At 42.4% G+C, this 17,345-nt stretch overlaps 4 protein-coding genes across 14 annotated transcripts in view; 2 read left to right on the top strand and 2 right to left on the bottom strand.

Moving 5' to 3' along the window:
- Positions 1–50: 50 nt before the first annotated feature.
- LOC125768832 (inositol polyphosphate 5-phosphatase E) lies at positions 51–6,329 on the bottom strand. Of its 2 annotated transcripts, XM_049437018.1 has the most exons (4): positions 6,196–6,329; positions 3,244–6,129; positions 2,891–3,153; positions 51–2,801 (listed from the first exon to the last, which is right to left on the bottom strand). In XM_049437018.1, the coding sequence occupies exons 2-4, from the start codon at positions 5,302–5,304 to the stop codon at positions 2,693–2,695; spliced, it is 2,433 nt and encodes an 810-aa protein (XP_049292975.1). In that variant the 5' UTR covers positions 5,305–6,129; positions 6,196–6,329; the 3' UTR covers positions 51–2,692. The 2 variants fall into 2 exon arrangements, with proteins under 2 accessions (XP_049292975.1, XP_049292976.1); XM_049437019.1 differs by having other exon boundaries at positions 3,244–6,322.
- A 167-nt stretch (positions 6,330–6,496) lies between these two features.
- Positions 6,497–9,406, top strand: LOC125768859 (uncharacterized). The gene is made up of 2 exons (XM_049437111.1): positions 6,497–6,727; positions 6,812–9,406. Exons 1-2 carry the CDS (start codon positions 6,692–6,694, stop codon positions 8,402–8,404), a joined length of 1,629 nt encoding a protein of 542 aa, XP_049293068.1. The 5' UTR covers positions 6,497–6,691; the 3' UTR covers positions 8,405–9,406.
- Positions 9,407–9,783: 377 nt separating this feature from the next.
- On the top strand, positions 9,784–12,886 carry LOC125768853 (mRNA-capping enzyme). 3 transcript variants are annotated; one of them, XM_049437102.1, is made up of 2 exons: positions 9,784–10,195; positions 10,263–12,886. In XM_049437102.1, the coding sequence occupies exon 2, from the start codon at positions 10,418–10,420 to the stop codon at positions 12,227–12,229; it is 1,812 nt and encodes a 603-aa protein (XP_049293059.1). In that variant the 5' UTR covers positions 9,784–10,195; positions 10,263–10,417; the 3' UTR covers positions 12,230–12,886. The 3 variants fall into 3 exon arrangements, with proteins under 3 accessions (XP_049293059.1, XP_049293060.1, XP_049293058.1); XM_049437103.1 differs by having other exon boundaries at positions 9,784–10,185; XM_049437101.1 differs by having other exon boundaries at positions 9,784–10,182.
- Positions 12,887–13,418: 532 nt separating this feature from the next.
- Positions 13,419–17,345, bottom strand: part of LOC125768815 (mucin-5AC) — a 107,173-nt gene continuing 103,246 nt past the window's right edge. For all 8 annotated transcript variants that reach the window (XM_049436972.1, XM_049436973.1, XM_049436971.1 and 5 more), the window contains 3 exons: positions 16,839–17,074; positions 15,644–15,850; positions 13,419–15,545 (listed from right to left, as the gene is read on the bottom strand). In XM_049436972.1, coding sequence (XP_049292929.1) covers positions 15,267–15,545; positions 15,644–15,850; positions 16,839–17,074 — 722 coding nt within the window. In that variant the 3' untranslated portion in view covers positions 13,419–15,266. The remainder of the gene's footprint in view (positions 15,546–15,643; positions 15,851–16,838; positions 17,075–17,345) is intronic.

The following is a 17,345-nucleotide window of genomic DNA, read 5'->3' on the forward strand; positions in this document are numbered from 1 at the left end:
TAAACCGTTTTATATATATAACAATACAATGCACTACATTTAGAGAAGTGTGAAAATGGTAAAAGAAATCAGCATCATCACCGATTCGTGGTATGGTTTTATTCTCTTTACAATCATTACTGGCCTAGATGAGCAAAATCTGTGGTTCTGTTAGGATACGATATTTCTTCTAATTGTTCTAGAGAGCAATAGTGTTACCTCTAGAATGGCGTTAAGATCTGTGTGTTAAGAAAAGTGTTCCATGATTATAGTTGCTTAGATGCTATAAAAATGTTTTCTGACCTTTTTTCTTTTCTTTTGTCTATTATGTTACGTGTTATACATGCCTATAAAATAACGCATTTGGAAGATGTCGATACAGTTCTCATTTGAGTTATATTGTGTAGCCTTTTTGATAAGCAGTTAACCTATCTGCTGACGTCGTATATTGGTTGATGTCCCGTTCATTGTCGTCCACATGTCTAAGACTAAGGCTAACAGCATGAGGGAATGAATGAATTTACATTTCTTAATTTTCGATCCTTATACACATTCCAACTTAAAGTAGTTGCATTAGAGTTGCTTCTTCGCTTTCCAATAGAATTGCTATAATCCTTTGCTTTTTAGCTTACATAAAAACTAAACTTTCTAAAACCGGGTAATCTAAAGCTGCGATTAAAACACGAACCATCTTAAACTAATCACTTCCGATTGCGTAGTATTCGATCGCTCAAATTCAGGGATATCTTTAACTGGAGAATGTATGTAGGAATGCATGCATCATTAGTGGAACTGAAATTATGGAATATTGCGTGTTATGGAGTAAACTTCAAAAGTGGTGATTTTTACTAAGTAGAACAAACGGTCAACTATGCGGGACATGAGTTGAAGTTATCGAGATCATAAATTCCCTCGTTCATACGTAAAGAGTCTAACATACAGTTTCTTAGTGGTCCTTCTGCCCAATAGATTTAGAACAACAACTTGTGTTATTTGTAAAACAGCAAAAGGCACAGATGTAAGTTAGATAGATGTTTGCTTCGCTTCTTAACCATCGAAATAGTTGGACTGTTGCTCGGGTCGAACAAAATTGCTACTGGTATTTAGAATACACTATCGGCGAACAGCAGCACATCGGCTACCGGTAGATATGTGTGCACTGATTACCTACACATGAGCGTTACACTAATGTTCTTCTAACTATCACACTACCAGATCCCGTTTGTCCAGACATTGTCGTTAATTAAAGTTACTGACATCCAAACCACGACTGCTGAGTTGTGAAGGATTTCGACCGAATTAACTCGAGATATTTTTCAACATGAAAAAACCAAACATTAGGATAAAGATTTTAAATTATGAAATAAATAAAGAAAATAAAAATATTTAAAATTTTACGAACAGCACTTAGCAGCAAGTAATATAACTAATATATAATAAATAGCATATGCCAACTCCATCGTATCCACAATTACGTTGATAAATATTAATATATCAGATTTTTAAAATCGCAATTTTTATCAGCAAATTAAAATAGTATCATGACTATATCTTTTACACACCACAGAAACGTCTGTGGCGGCTCACAAGAAAAGCTTTTCTTAATGTAAATTGACATTATCTAGTGCTTTAGATATGTTTGTAAAATTTTATCTTCCCTTCTTTCCTTTCCACAAGCAAAACCGAAAGATGTACGATCACCGTCTTATACTGCCATAAGCACTATCGTAAGGAACGATTACATTTTCGTATATCCGCCACAGGTTTACATCTATCGGAACACAAGATACTCATACAGAGTCCTATACATACACAGACACCTTCCCTACTATATATATATATCTATATTGTATACACTTTTCTAGTAAATCTAATCAATAGAGAAAGGCTACAGGTTTCTTTTGTCTTTTTACTCGCCTGAAGTCAATGGCAATCTTTTCTTGTATGCTTTATCATAGCAGTAGGATCATTTGTGTCATCCACAAGTACTCTGCCTCACGTTTCTATGCTATTCTAGTTTTTGGTTTTCAATTGCATTACAGTAATGCTTCTATGAATACAGATTCACACTCGTGCTAAACACTTGTTTCAATTTTTGGTATCTAATCTGAAGATACTAAAGCCAGTACTTTAACAATACAATTATCCATTCCTGGCGCTAAACCGGCCTTACCATGTAGAGTAAGTGTGTATTAAATGACTAGAAATATGGCGATCGCTTTCAGTAAACCGCGCACCGCTGACTAGAGTAGATGAAGAAGGAACACTTAAGGCTTTCCGTTGAGTAAGGAAACTATTCAAAGTAACTACCTAACACTTTTCGTCAGGTAAAACTGACCTTGGTTTGCACCGTATATGGTTGGTGAAGGAATACAGGAGACTCCATATAGTATGTCTAACTGCCCTTGCACAGTCATACTATTCGTCTCAATGGTTAATATACCATATACCAGATTTTTGGGGGTTTAGGTTCCACCGCTACTTAATTCCTAGCGCACTTCTGTAGGGGAAAGTGTTGTATCTTATCAATATTAAGCTCCAGCGTTGCACCATTGTCAAATCGCATGGTTTGATCAATTCATTGCTCCATTTAAATTCCCTGCTTGATCGCATTACCTATATCAGTACCTTTCGGGCTATTGGTGTCTCAGCTAGCTTCAGCCATTCTATATGTTGTGTGACACTTCTTACCTTAACGGTCGAATAACCGGCGTCATTGTATATTGCACACGGCTGATGAACCAGCTCCAGAATTGTCCAAACGGCGTTTCATTCCTTCCAGATAAACCTCTCGATTGAACAGTCCGGCTGCGAGTGGTACGCTGTATGGAATATACGTTAAGACAGAATTCAGATAAAATAGGCTAAACACACAATCGAAGCGATGAGCACTTAAAATCGCTTAACTTACGTATCAATACCAGGCCGGATAATATTCCGGAACAGTGCCCATACCGGCTTATGATCGGATGATGTTATGCTCTGCACGGAATCATATGCCAGACATTTTACCGGCGAGGGAGGGTGTGAAATTTTACCTCCAGGAGGTAAATTTGAGCTACGCCGATGAACGGTAGTTACTGGTAATGGTTTAAATTTGTACAATATCCGATCGGTGTACGCGGGAGCACGTTGTTTACTAGAGGAATCGAAACGCTGTGTACCGGGATCGTACTGGAACGGAATATGAATAAAAAAGCAAACATTAAAACCATGCACGCGCGAGATTCAAGATCAATTCATTCGTGGGACAATTAAACTTACCTTATACGTTGGCGGGAAGGTAATTTTGGCTTCTCGGAACCCACGAAAGGCAGCTCCATCCGATAGCACTGAAGTCAGCTGATCCGTATGCATAAACCCGTGCGGCAAATGAGCCGGTAGCGGGAATTGTGTCGTTTCGATCCACTGCATCAGCTTCTCTCTCGGTTCACTCAGACGAAAGTTTAGATCCCCACACCAATACACGCTATCAAAATTTTGCGTAACGTCCTTGTTCCGGTGTTTCACCGTCAGGTTGCGCGGAAGATCGAGTGCGTGTATGATCTTTTTAACGTCCGATACGCGTTCTTTCACTTTCTGCTGGTGAGCCGTCAAGTGTGACGTGACGAACAGGAACGAGGTGCCAAACAGGCAAAACGAGATCGCGACCGCACCTTTAGTGCGAAAGGCTGTACCGGGCCGTACCGAAAGGCAGGCATCTTCCGGCTCCGAGCAAAACCATATCAAGTCTCGCCGGATAAAGGCGGCCAAATGTAGCGTACCGAGGCTGGTGGAATGTAACAGTATGTGCGTGGGGCCCAACGTCTCTTGTAGCGTTACTTCCCACTCGAACCGTTCCGAGCAGGACTCCTGTGTGCCGAACACAATAATATCTGGTACATGCTCGAGTGCTGTCGGGAGCACAAAGTCATTCATCTGTCGCGGTGGGCTCTGACCGTTCATGTTCCACGTGCCGATAAAGATGGTAACTTCCCGTGTTGGAAGTATTTTGTCCAGCTCGGTCGCTCCCAACAGCGAAGTCGAACCGAGACGTCCATGTAAGAAGTTTCGCTGGCGTGCCTTTTCTGCCGGAATTAAGTTGAGCACGTGTGCTGCCATAAGTGCTTGACGAGCGAGCGAATCGGCCGATCCAGGTGGTGCTTTTGCATTCGCTTCCGACTCGTCCATACCGCTTCCAATCCCGACTGCACCGGATGAAGTCGTTACCATGTCGAACGACATTGATTTGCGAGATTCGCGCTGATCCAGCGTATCGCATCCACCGGGGAGTAGTAAATCATCCTCCTTTTCTGCAATATTCGGAGAACTATAGTGCTGTTCCATCTTTTCGTAGCCGTCCATATTGCAACGATGCAGTGGCGGTAAGAATCGTTCTTTGAACCGTGACTTGCTTGACATAATTGCACGTTGCGTATGGTTCTGGTATTCACGGAAAACGATCGGCTTTGTTACCACGCGATTGTTCACGAGTGATACGGTTGCTTTAGGGGTACGTCCATTAACGTCGTATTCTTCCTGGGGCGTTTCAACTCGCGGTCCAACCTCCAGCGGTCGACGGTGGCGCAGTGGGCTTGATTTCTCTATCGGATAGCTGGTGCTCGATTTTGCAGTTAATTCCAGCTTCAGCTGTTGCCGACGCTGTTGCATCTCAAGATCGTACGAATCGCTACCAGCACTAGAACTGCCCGTAGCTGGGTGCGAGTAGCGATTCCGCGGCGGTGACTTCACAATTGCCTCGTCGATCGAGCAGCATAGATTGAACTGTCCACCACCGCCAGCAGTAGATGTGTTCCCTCCCGAAACGTAGCTGCTCAAACGATTGCCAAGCGAGATACGGGTAGAGGAATTGTCTCGTTTTCGTACTGCAGTCGGAATTTTCGTCGCCGTTGAACCTTCCAGACCCGTGGACGAGGTGGTGGTAGTCGTTGTCGTCGTTGATGACGTAGAGAGCAACTGGTATGAGTTGGTATCGCTTGGATTGGACGAATCTTGCCGCTGACTGGTGCTGCTAGTGGATGTAGTCGTAGTGGTTACTAAACCACCGTTACTGTTACCACCGCTGTTGTTACTTGCTTTCGTTGCCTGCTGTGGCGGAATAGTATGATGATTGCCGAGCAAACTTAAACTCGATCCACTGTCAATCGTTTGGTTCTCGTCTTCACTTTCCGAACATCGTTGCGGCTCAACACGTGACGAACGCTTCGAAAGCAAACCAAGAAACGGTCGTTTGTTCTTTCCGCTGGTGCTAACGTTGTTGGTCATGTTTGTTGCGCTACCAGCGGGAGGTTTTGAACGGCTTGTTTCGGGCACCGATTTATCCATTATGTGCTTTTCTTTTTAAGTTTTACAAGGTACCTTAAACTGGAGACCGAATAGGATCGCTCGACACTGTTGTTTGTATCACTGCACTCGCTGTCGTTATATAAGACAGTAAACATGCCGTCCGAACGTAGGACGCTAAAGAAGCTGCAGCGATCGGGTTCAACTGCAACTGGGAACTAACCACGAGCTTACGTTCATAGCTACGACAGCGGCAACAACGACCACCTCGGGTACAGTAACGATGTTCTCCGTGCATTGTTGTTTATTTTTAGCCACCAAACGGCCTGTCCACTCGCAAGATGTGCCCTTGATTTATACATATGATGCAGCAGATGGTGTTGATACGTATCTAGCAGCCAGCTGAAACGATGACGGCGGCATGCCGCAGCAGGACATTTTCGTTTTGTTTCTATCGTATTCTACTGACATCTTACAGGTGTGTTAACGGTTACGCGGTAAGTTGCTTCATGCACCACCATCATCGTTGTTCTCAACGCTGTGTTGAGCCGCTATTTTTTGACTTGGTGCACTCATCCTGAAACACGGTACACATACATTTTTCGCTGTTACATCGCAGGCCCGCAGTAGGTTGGACATGCTTTCGCTCATTTACATCATTGCTCAATCAGGTGCAAAACTCAATGCAAAAGGACGATGACGTAGGACGATTCTTCAGACTAGGTTTGGGTGAGGATTGTGACGATGGTGCATGTGGGAAAATCTTTCCTCACAAACACCTCACTTGGCTTTTGTCCGTAGTAGGATAGTGTTTGAAGCGAAACAAAACAATTAGCCCAGGCACACCAACCTTTTTTTCACACGCATCTGAAAGTGAGCAGGATTGTTAGAGAAATAATGACGAAAACGAAATCATTTCTTGCAATTGCGCACAGTAATCTGGAAGTGGCGTCCAGCCGGAAAATATCACCACTCACTGTAGCCAACCGGGTACATATGATGACCCTTTTTCAGGATTATTTATTTACTTCACCTGTCAGACGCATTTGACACTTCGCATAAGCATCAACAAACATGCAATGTTGGATTTGCATAAGTTTTAGCAAAAGTAGCGCTAATATCATTGATAGGATATGATTTATAACAAAATGAATCATGCATAATTTTTTTAGAACGCTATTTATATAAAAAGGGAATATATACTGTCTCAAGCTTGTGACCTGTACGACACTCTGTCCAGTATGGTGAACTGACAGCACGTCTGACAGAACGTAAACAATCGAATCATCGAAAAAAGTGATGTTCGCGCAGAGAAAAGCAGACAAATTAAATAGTGAAAATAGTTTGTAGTTTTTGTTCCTAACTTTCCTCGTTTGTGGGGAATATAGTTCACTCATCTCGGTAGCTGGTGGCACGCGGATCAGTGACGATGGATATTAACAGAAATAATGCTTTTTTCGAAAAGGTACTGAAAAAATGTTTTTTTATTTGTCGTGTACGGAGTGTGGTTTTGATATGTATGTTTTTGTTCGTATTTTTCGCTCATTAGTTAAAACAAAATGTTACGGATACTTTCGATCGCGTGCGAAAAGCGATAGATATGAGGGAGAAGCTACTGCTCAGACAACTCACAGTTGTGGTACAACAAGCGCAGCACATCACGTTCGAGTACGATAGTATACGTTTTCTAGGCGACGGTGAGGATGAACTAGTGGGTCGCATACGCACGTACGGCAGGTACAACATCGACAACTTTAACGTAATTCTCCAGAAGGAACCGTACGAAAACGAAGACTACATTCTCCCCTCGAATGATCACGACCTGATGCATAAAAGTTGTCGCCAGGGTGCGGACGATGAGCGCAATCCAGAGAGTGAGGAAATTGTGGTGGGTTTTTTTAACAACCGTAGTCTCATTAAGGACAGTGCCGAAATGGTACGGGAATCAATCATAAACCTAACATTGAACGAAAGCCGCGAGCTCATCGATCGAACAATCGGTAGTAGCAAACCGTATCAAGGGAATGTGGATGGGACCCACGAAGAACAGCCGACAACAGACAACGGCACAGAATCATCGTTGCGTGCATGTAAAATCGATCCAACAACATATCGGTTGTACAGGGGTCGCAACTCCCTAACCGACATACCATCCGATTCACTTTCCTTCCAAGGTGATCAGCAACAGGACGATGGTAGTAACAACAACATAGGTAGCGTTGCCAACGGCAACTCAAAGCATACCCGTAATGGATCGCGTGATTGCGAAAAAGGGATTTCACTTTCGCTACCGTCACAACGCATGATACCAAAAGCTTCACAAACGGATGGCTTGATCGTCGCCAGTGCTACCGATTCGGAAGGAAACGTTCGAGAGTCGACTACATGCAAGGCGGCAGTAGATAAACGTATGAAAAACGTAAACCATGTAACGATGAACAGCTGTGGCAGTACGATCAATCTGAAGAACGTCACTAATCTTACAATTAATTCTTGTTCGGAGCGACCACAAGTGAAGGAAAGGGAACGATCGATACCGGAGGCCGATGCCAAATGTCCCTCAGAAGAAGGAAGCCCGGAATGTGGTTTCTACAAGCGGCTTATAACGGAAAATAAAATCCTACGCAACCATATACTCAAGTCGAAACTGGGCGGCGGAGTAGGATCTCGCTTCATTAAATCACAACAACCAATGGTGAGCTCCTCCGTGTCCGCAGATCGCTCGCTGTCCTCGGTTACGAACGATGAAACTTTGACAAACTCAAAACAACCAACCAACGATACCGATGGTCTTTCGTGCGGCAGTAGCAGAAGCAGCACTAGCAGCAGCAGCAGTGCTCCTCCAGTGGTGCAAGAAACCAGTCTTACCATTCCACTTTCAGAGCAGGAATTACGGCAGATGTTTGACGGGGTACCTTCGTCCATGTACGAAAAAAGCCTTTCATTTGTGTTGGGTGAACTGTACGGATTGCCTAGCGGTTTGGATAGTAACGGTGCGGCTACTCTAACAGGTTCCGCTCCAGGTAAAACAAAGGAACACACAATGCAGATCCAACAGTGGTTGAAGCAAATAATCTCGGAAGCGGAAACGGAGCCGTTTCAAAATGCAGAAATGCTTGAGTTTAGCAAAATTCACGATTAAACGATCGTGAAGCCATCCTGTCGGTGTATGTTCCAAAAAACCAAACAAACAGACCGTGTTTAAACATCCGTGTGAATACAATTTCTTATCATTATCTGTGATTATTTAGGTTCCATATACATTTTGAGTGAGTTGAAATTAACGCCACCCAAAAACGAACATATCTTGTTCGATATTCGCAAACTGATGTTCTCGCGACAAAGATTTCCCTCAGACCCTTTTCACCGTTATTATTTGCACATATGTTTTCTTTGGGTTTCTATCCTTTGTTAACTTAATCTTTTGTTTTTCATTTTCGTAAAGTATGTAAAGTCAACATTATGCTTCGACTCGAGCTAGTTTGATATAGTGATTTACTTGATTTTTTGTCAAATCATGTAACTGAATACTATCCTATCCGCTACATTCCACTATTCTGTTGCACACTTAATGCATATGATTCTAATGCGGATCATTTTCAAAGTTGTGTGCCATTGTGGACAATATAACGGTACTTAGATGTAATTTAATTCTTACTACAACCTTAAGTAAAGCAGAACCGCATTAATCCACAAGTACTCTTAGTCTTGTTGGGTTACTTACTTTATGCACCAGAATCATTAGGTGTCATGTTGTGAATTGTGTTTTCGACTTTTGAATGCAACAAACTGTCGAATAAAACTTTTACATTACATCGGCTTCTTACCGATGGCTTGAGTACTCAAATAGGAAATAAAAAAAATCAGTTTAAAATAAGTGATTATTAAGATCACAGTTTTAAGGTTTTTCCGGCTTGCAACGGTATGATTAACAACGGCAGTAAATCTTAAAATTATCCATTTTGCACTGAAAGATTATGGGTGTACTTATGGGAAACAAAATGCAAGAAAGTAGAAGTAAATAGTTTGTGTGTGTGTGTATGCCAGAAATGAGCTCTTTCAATTGTCGATTCTTGGAAAGTATTGTAATGGCGTGTTCATCAAATAACTTTTTTGGTAAATAAATATTTCAATATAATCGTAATCTGTGTAATAAAAATGCGAACAATTCATGCGATCTCATTACATTTTTTACACAAGTATCGTTAATTAATTATATCGTAGTGTATGTTATAAACGGCGCCCGACTGGACCGGGCATCAAATCCCATCCACGGATGGACAAGGAGTGATTATCCGGCTACGTGGAAAAATTAAGTCTGTTAGGCCAGAAATGGCCGGCATGGTCTTTAATGTCGTTAAGCAAAGAAGAAGTAGATGCAATGTTGGTTCTGTCAACAGCTTAATTTGTTGGTCGACTTCTTATGCCTAACCAATATTCAGGTTCAGCATACGTATAACGTACATAACGGTATTGTAATCGCTACCTGTTACGATTTTGAACCTATAAATGTTTGGTTTATAGGAGCATCATCCGTTCTACAGACTTGGATAGGAACTGTGACTCATAAGATCTTGCACATCACTACATCAACCGAAAGGAGTGACAGTTGTGATGCGTTACAAATATCAACAACAAATAAAACTCTTGTCAAGGGTTGGTTTCTGTATGTCAAATCATTGTTCATTGACGTAGCCTGAAATAGTCTAGTTTCTGAAGATATTTTTCGATTCCCAGCACAACTGTTTGCGTAGTAAAAATCGGAAACTTCTTTCACCATTGGACTGTACAATAACGAATTGTATTAGGTCCGTGGTCTCAAAAAACCGGTGGGCAAAAAAGTAGCGGCTTACAGCAGCTTATTAGTCTACATCGAAAAGTGATGGTGGCGGTGTATTGAGCTGGAGCAAATGCTCTGAGGTAGTGAACATTTGTTCGTGAACAAAATTCCATTTTTTTACCTTATCCCTTTACTGACTGTAGTTTTCTTCCTTTCGCAGACGTCGGTTCCTTTGGGTTAAATTGATAAAAATCTGTTCTTACATCGGCTAAGCGACTTCTGCATCTGAACAGGTTGCTTTTTTGTAGTACCAGCTACATCCGTCTGTGTCGTACCATCCAGCACCCGTACGAGAAATTCCTTCCAGCCGCTTCAATGTCTCGTGGCCCTGGACCGATTCCGGCCCGCTGGCTTCATTGCCCGCGGAAATCCGAAACGCTCATAGCAGATCGTTTCCTGGCGTTTAAGACACCGCTAAAGAATGAGTTCCAGTCCCAGATGCCCGCAAATTGTTACTTTACTCCATTAATGCTGTTCGATGTGATGAAGCGACATAAGCAGCGTATCGGGTTGTGGATTGATCTAACAAACACAGATCGTTTCTACGATAAGAACCAGATCATGGACGCTGGTTGTAAATATGTCAAGCTGAAGTGCAGAGGCCACGGTGAAACTCCGTCCATTCAGCAAGTAGAATCATTTATTGAGCTAGTGGAAGAGTTCACACAGGAATTTCCGTTGGATGTGATTGGAGTACACTGTACGCACGGCTTCAATCGGACAGGGTTCTTGATTGTCTCCTACATGGTCATACGGCTGGACTGTGCGCTCGATGCGGCTTTGATGGAATTCGCTAGGGCTCGTCCGCCCGGCATATATAAGGGTGATTACATCAAGGAACTGTACGATCGATACGGAGAGGATAGTGAAGTACCGCTTCCGCCGCAACTTCCAAGCTGGTACTTAGAGTACGATGATGGAGACCGGTCGAACTATCAGGAGGAGGACGATGGCGACTACCCAGAAGCTAACAGCAACAAGAGAGGAACGAAGCGAAAAAATGACTTCGAAAACGGTCAGGAAGGTCCCAGCCACAAGCGCAAACGTCCCTTATACAATGCAAACGCGGTCTTCATGGAAGGTGTTCCGAAGGAGTCCGTTAAATTGGTGAAGGATGAACCGTTAATTATGAAACTTCAGGATCAGGTCCGCACGATGTGTGGTAGCAAACTACAGGGCTTTGCTGGTGCACAGCCCGTCTCGATGGACAAGCGTAACATACGCTACCTCACCGAGATGCCCTATCGAGTGTCCTGGAAAGCGGACGGAACGCGTTACATGATGTTGATACTCCGCGAAGGGGAACTCTATTTCTTCGATCGTGACAACTCAGTGTTCGCTGTCGAAGGGCTGCGGTTTCCGTCACTCGCCGACCCACGTCGTCACATCACGAACACGCTGGTCGATGGTGAGATGGTGATCGACATAATCGGGCAGCAGCGCATTCCTCGCTATCTGGTGTACGATATAATATATCTGAATGGCCGCGAAGTACGAAAGCAACCGTTCTGTCAGCAGCGGATAAACTTAATCAGAACCGAACTAATTGAGGCGCGCAGACGTGCCACCGAGCAGGGCAAACTGGACCGCAGCAAGGAACCGTTCGGCGTGCGGTTGAAAGATTTCTGGGACATTACAAAAGCGCAGTCACTGCTCGGACCAAAGTTTAAGGAACAGCTGTCCCACGAACCGGACGGGCTTATCTTCCAACCTTCGCTCGATCCGTACGAGTCGGGCGTTTGTCCACGTGTGCTTAAGTGGAAACCGCACCACATGAACTCGATAGACTTCCGGCTAATGATAAAGGAGGAAAACGGGTACGGTATGGTCAAGGGCAAAAAGGGATTGCTGTACGTCGGTGGAATGGAACAGAGCTATGGTGAGATCAAGTTGACGCGCGAATTGAAACAGCTAAATAACAAAATTATCGAGTGCAAATTTGAAAACGGCAAATGGGTGCTGATGCGTGAGCGTACGGATAAATCGTTCCCGAACAGCTTCGAGACTGCCAAGAATGTCTACGAAAGTATCCGTTGTCCGGTTACCGAGGAAGGATTGTTGACACTGATCCAGAAGCATGGTTATCGATCGGATTCCGAACTAATGCCACCACCACCGTCTCATTGAATGGGTGCTGGAATGAATGCGGGGAAGGGAGGAGGGGAGGAGCTAAGTGTAGAGTTTTAAAGAAGGGTGTTAAACATTGACCGCTAAATGGCATTGGTTATAGTGTGAAAAACATTTAAAAAATTCATTCAGAAGCTGCTTGCTATGCCAAAAGTTAGACGCAGATATCCTCCCCAAGAGCAAAAGACACAGTAACCACGTTGCGTTACCATGGAAATGGTATTCGCTGCTAGGTTCACGTAACCGTTTTACTTTATCTCCTTCTAGATCGAAGACAATTTTCACTCGTTTCGGAATCGCAGTAAAGTTGTTGATGATGTTATGTATGTAAGAACAGTAGTATGTCATGACGTCATTCATCGATACTGATGTAGCACACAATTTATAATAAGTTATACTGCAAATGTAGTAAATTTGTAGTTCCATTTTGAAGGTATCTGTATTTGTAAGGCAAAATATGAAAATGACCTTTTGAACTTCAACCGTGGCAAACTATCAATTGAAGACGCATGAAAGGAGAAAATGTGCAAACGTTTGGAAGACATGTTTCGTAAAATAGAAACATTGTAGAAACAAAAATCGACATACATACCTAGTTTAATTAATTGTATAATAAAAACAAGAACGCTGTAATAAAGTTCTAAAGATGCATATGAATCCAGGTTTGTTTGTGTTTTAGTATTGAGTTTGAAACTGAGGCCCTGATCTCCATCCGTTCGTTAACTTCCTTGTTGGTTGAGGCAACATTTTTCAAACACCAAGAAATCATACCAAAAGAGATAACACTTAACGCTATCCATAATGAATCAATATTTTCTATTATTGATCATCTGACTCCCTAACACTATTTATCCTTTGAAGTAATATCACAAAATTAATAACTAATAGCAACGTCGGTTGAACGGCGGTGGGGTTTGTTTAAAACATTTAAAAACAATCTTTGCTATGGTTGCTAAGATTCACAGTGTGCTGAGATTCCGCCACGGTATTTTTCCTCCTTTTACAAATCATTTACAAAACTAAACATTATATACTAGTGAAACAATGAATCGAGTAATAATTGAACATCAATTAATGAATTGTTGATTATGAAGGTGTTTGTCTCAACGAATAGAAATCATTAAGCAATACTTACCTATTCATCCAATTTCCATCCTGTGTGTAACAAAATCAAAACATTACATGGTGCTTTACCTTGGAATACAGTTTATTTAACGGTTAGAATTGAATTTCGATCGACTAAAACATAATTAAAAATTATCACCAGTATCGTTCGATAGAATGTTTCGTCGTGTGCTTTGCTCGCAACCTATTTTTTCTCCGTCTCGCGGCATGTATGTGCACACGTGTGTGTGTGTGTATTTAACTTACGTTGTCGTTTCAAATTTCCTTCAGCAAGTTTTCATACGAACGAACAATAGTTTGAAACAAAACGATTTTGTCTCAAGTGGTTCGCTTTGCACAGTAAAGTTTCTTTATCTGGGTGCGCACATCAGCACGAACGAACACGAGTAGAATTCTACTTCTTCAAAAACGTGTCCTTTCCACCTACAAACGCGCGTACAAACACGTTAAGATTTGTTTTTTATATTTATCTCAATAATGCTGTCTTTACGTAGCAAATCTTCTTTTACTACTGCCTATAAGTACTGAAAAGGGGGGAAAGGATAAGCAATTCCTCGTTCTTTTGTACATTATACAATTGGTTTTGCCATTACACGCGTTAAAATACGTTCCTAATACGATACAATTTAATAATTTAACTACAAAGAGGGTTTTTTCTCTCCCTTTTTCACGTTTGTCGTTTAAGGTACCCGGTTTTGGGTAGATTTCGCGCTTAGTGTTTTAGTCACACAACAACAACAGCAACAACTAGCTTTTGTCCATTTTTACGTGTTTTTTTCTCCTCCTCCGTATTTCGTTAACACCTTTTCTACCTTCTTCTTCACACAACACACACACACAAGAAAGAGTAAGATGGGGATGTATTTCTTTTCTTTTGCGATGATACACGCAATGTATAAGTACCAACAGCGCGCGTTGTGAAGAATGTTCCGGCTAGTTGCGATGGGAGGTGCATTCCACCCATTATAATTACAATACACACCAAGTAAATATATTTGAGAGACCGGGACCGGTACCGGCATAAGCGTTTTACCGGGATGATAATGATGGATGATCAATGCATTTTGCGCCAACTGCAAAACAATCACGTTTTGTAAATATCACAATTCATTTATTACTCATTTAATGTATGCCGAATATGCTTGTGCTAACGCTTTTCTTTGTTTTTGTTTTTTTTTTGCTTCTCTGGGTTTGTGTTTTTCTGTATATAGATATATGCTTGTATATATATACTTTTTATATTTACACCAGCAATCAACTAATCTGTGGGAGGTCTGTTACATTTTCTAGCAAAATAAATGAATAAATTTGTTTCTTTTTTTGTTGTAGACATATACTACACACGAGAGCACCTCAATCACTACCACGCGTACCGCTTATGACTGCCATTATCTCTCTTTTTTGTCCCTGGAATGCTCGTTTCATTAACCATTTTTTTTTGCTAGCGAGCGAGATTAGGAAGATATGCGGTAGAAGGTACTAACATAATTCATTTCCATTTGGTTGCTATTGCACAATTGAAACCAAAACAACCAAATCTCGATGAAAGTCTCTATTACCGCTAGATATGTGTGGTAGGTAGCGGAAACCATTTGGTTTTACAGTTAACAAAAAGAAGGAAAGTTCGCAATACTGAAGTGCGCAGAAATCAAACATCAGAAACACCCGTCCAGGCCTTCAAGCCGGTTGATCTGGATTAAAACGATCAACTAGTACGTGTGGCTCTCAGTACCTGTGTTAACCCGTAAGCAAACGTCCGTCAAATCCGTTTCGCTAAGCTAATTGTTATGTGTGTGTGTGTGTGTGTGTATTGGTTGGAACCTGCTGCTGGTTCGGAAGCGCAAAACAAAGAAACCACACGTGTGTACTACGTATGCCACACTCGTAAATATCCTTGTCGCTGGATCTGGACTTATCGCTGGAGCCCGCTGCTACTGTGCAGGGCGACGGCCGCATCATCATAGTCTACCTCGGTCTCTTCCAGTTTGGCCGCACCGCTACAGATACGACACTTGCAGCACACAATACACGGAGCGGCCAGCAAAAGGAGCGGTGAAGCCACCAGTAACAGTATCCCGAATCCGGCAAATATTCCAATCACCTGTGCCCGGTGCCACACGACCGATGCACGCGAATGGCCGAGTTTGTTCTTGCACGGTCCCTTGTCGTAGTGGCGAAGAAGGAAATCGTCCTGCAAGCAAATGGAAACAAAGCGTTATTAAGTAACATCTCGAAGCGTTCGGTTCGGGTTTTTTTTTTCTTTCTTTTTGGCGTGTGGAGCATACTCACGTCCAGACTAGCGAGACAGTACCAGCAGAAGACGTGTTTGCAGCGTTTGCACATCATCTGCGCGCAGCCCTCGTCCTTCTCAATCGGGACGGTACACATTGGGCAGCATTTGATGAGATCATTGTCGAACGGGATGCCCAAAGCGTCCGTTTGCCCGTCCACCGCCAGCCGCCGCGAATTCTCCTCGCACGACATCGTTGGATGCCACTGTGAAAAAACGAAAAATGTTACAATTAGTGTCTAATTTGGTGTGTCTTATGGGTTGGCATAATGGTAATCTTAGAAGCTACAAGCTTAGAAAGCATTGGTTGAAGTTACTATTGATTTTCGAGATGAAATGAAATATGGCTGATATCCTAGAGTCCACTCTCGAATAAGAGACGAAAAAATCCCGTCAGGATCAAAATTGCACTAAGCTCTCCAAACAACAGAACGTCCATTCACGAATGGCAAGCAAACTAATCAAACAGTGTGCTTCAAGTATTGTCAAAATCAGTCGAATCTTATCGACGACACAGACGACAAGCTATTGTATTTCTTATTCAAAATGTCCCTTATGTATAGGTTTCATACACACGATGCAAAAACGAAGTCTTGCTATTAGATCAACGATCAATAACGATGAAGAAGAACTACCTGTTTGCGCCGAAGGCTCTGAACGTGATGCCTCTGTACGCCTGGAAAGCAGAACTTCACTTCACGGTGACGAGCTCAAGATAGTTAAGGAGTTCTGATACTTTGGTACGGTCATAACTATGGATAGCAACCTCCAATATTCTGGAGAATCGTATTTGAGCTCTAGAAATGTTAAAGATCCAGATTCATCACAATTGGCATGGGAAATGAGACCATGGTGGAATTTGTGGCCAGTTTGTATGGAGAAAGATAATGAACCACGAGTTAATTGAGCCTTTTTGATGAAGCACATATACTGACGGTATTTTGGCGAAGGCCATAAAAGGATACGATGATTGGAGTACTTGAAGAGGATATCACATTGCAGCTGACCATGCGATCAGGAATTTAATGTCGTTCTTGACACGATAAGACTATCGTGATTCGGTCTAATTCGGTTGGAATGTGCAATATAAGTGCGCGATCGAGATTACATTAAAATTATCAGGACAAATATCTATGTAGTTCCTTTATCTATGAAATTATCAAAGCCAACTTACGTATCAATTTGCCAACTTACCGTTTTCTTACAGCCAGAACAGAAATCCTCTCGGCACGTGGGACAGTGTACGGCACAGGGTGACGGCATGCTGGAGGACGATGGAGATAGTGGCACGATTCGATCGGTACAGACCGTGGAACCAGTTTGATTGGTGCCTGCTTGGCCTGCTGCCTGCTGTTCCGATGCACCGACGAGACAAATTGTTTCACAACCCGCTTTCGGGCACCAGGTTCGGAATCGGTCCAGTTCTACCTCTGTGCATTAGCAAAGAAATAATTTAATATCAAAACATTTAGCATTAAATGAAGAAAGAAACAGCCAGCGTGCTAGGTTAATAAACTGTGCCACCGGAAGCGTATCGGACAGCCAAATCCAACTGAAAAAAGTGGATAAGCTTTTCCGGATGGATAAAGAAGAACCACTCCCTCACCCAGTCGCTTCTAGGATGGACGAAACAGATTAATGATCCATAATAAATCAAAATCCACCGGGACCGGGGGGTTGCTTATTTGCAGATGATTTGTA

Source organism: Anopheles funestus, chromosome 3RL (assembly GCF_943734845.2).
Source record: "Anopheles funestus chromosome 3RL, idAnoFuneDA-416_04, whole genome shotgun sequence".
Taxonomy (NCBI): domain Eukaryota; kingdom Metazoa; phylum Arthropoda; class Insecta; order Diptera; family Culicidae; genus Anopheles; species Anopheles funestus.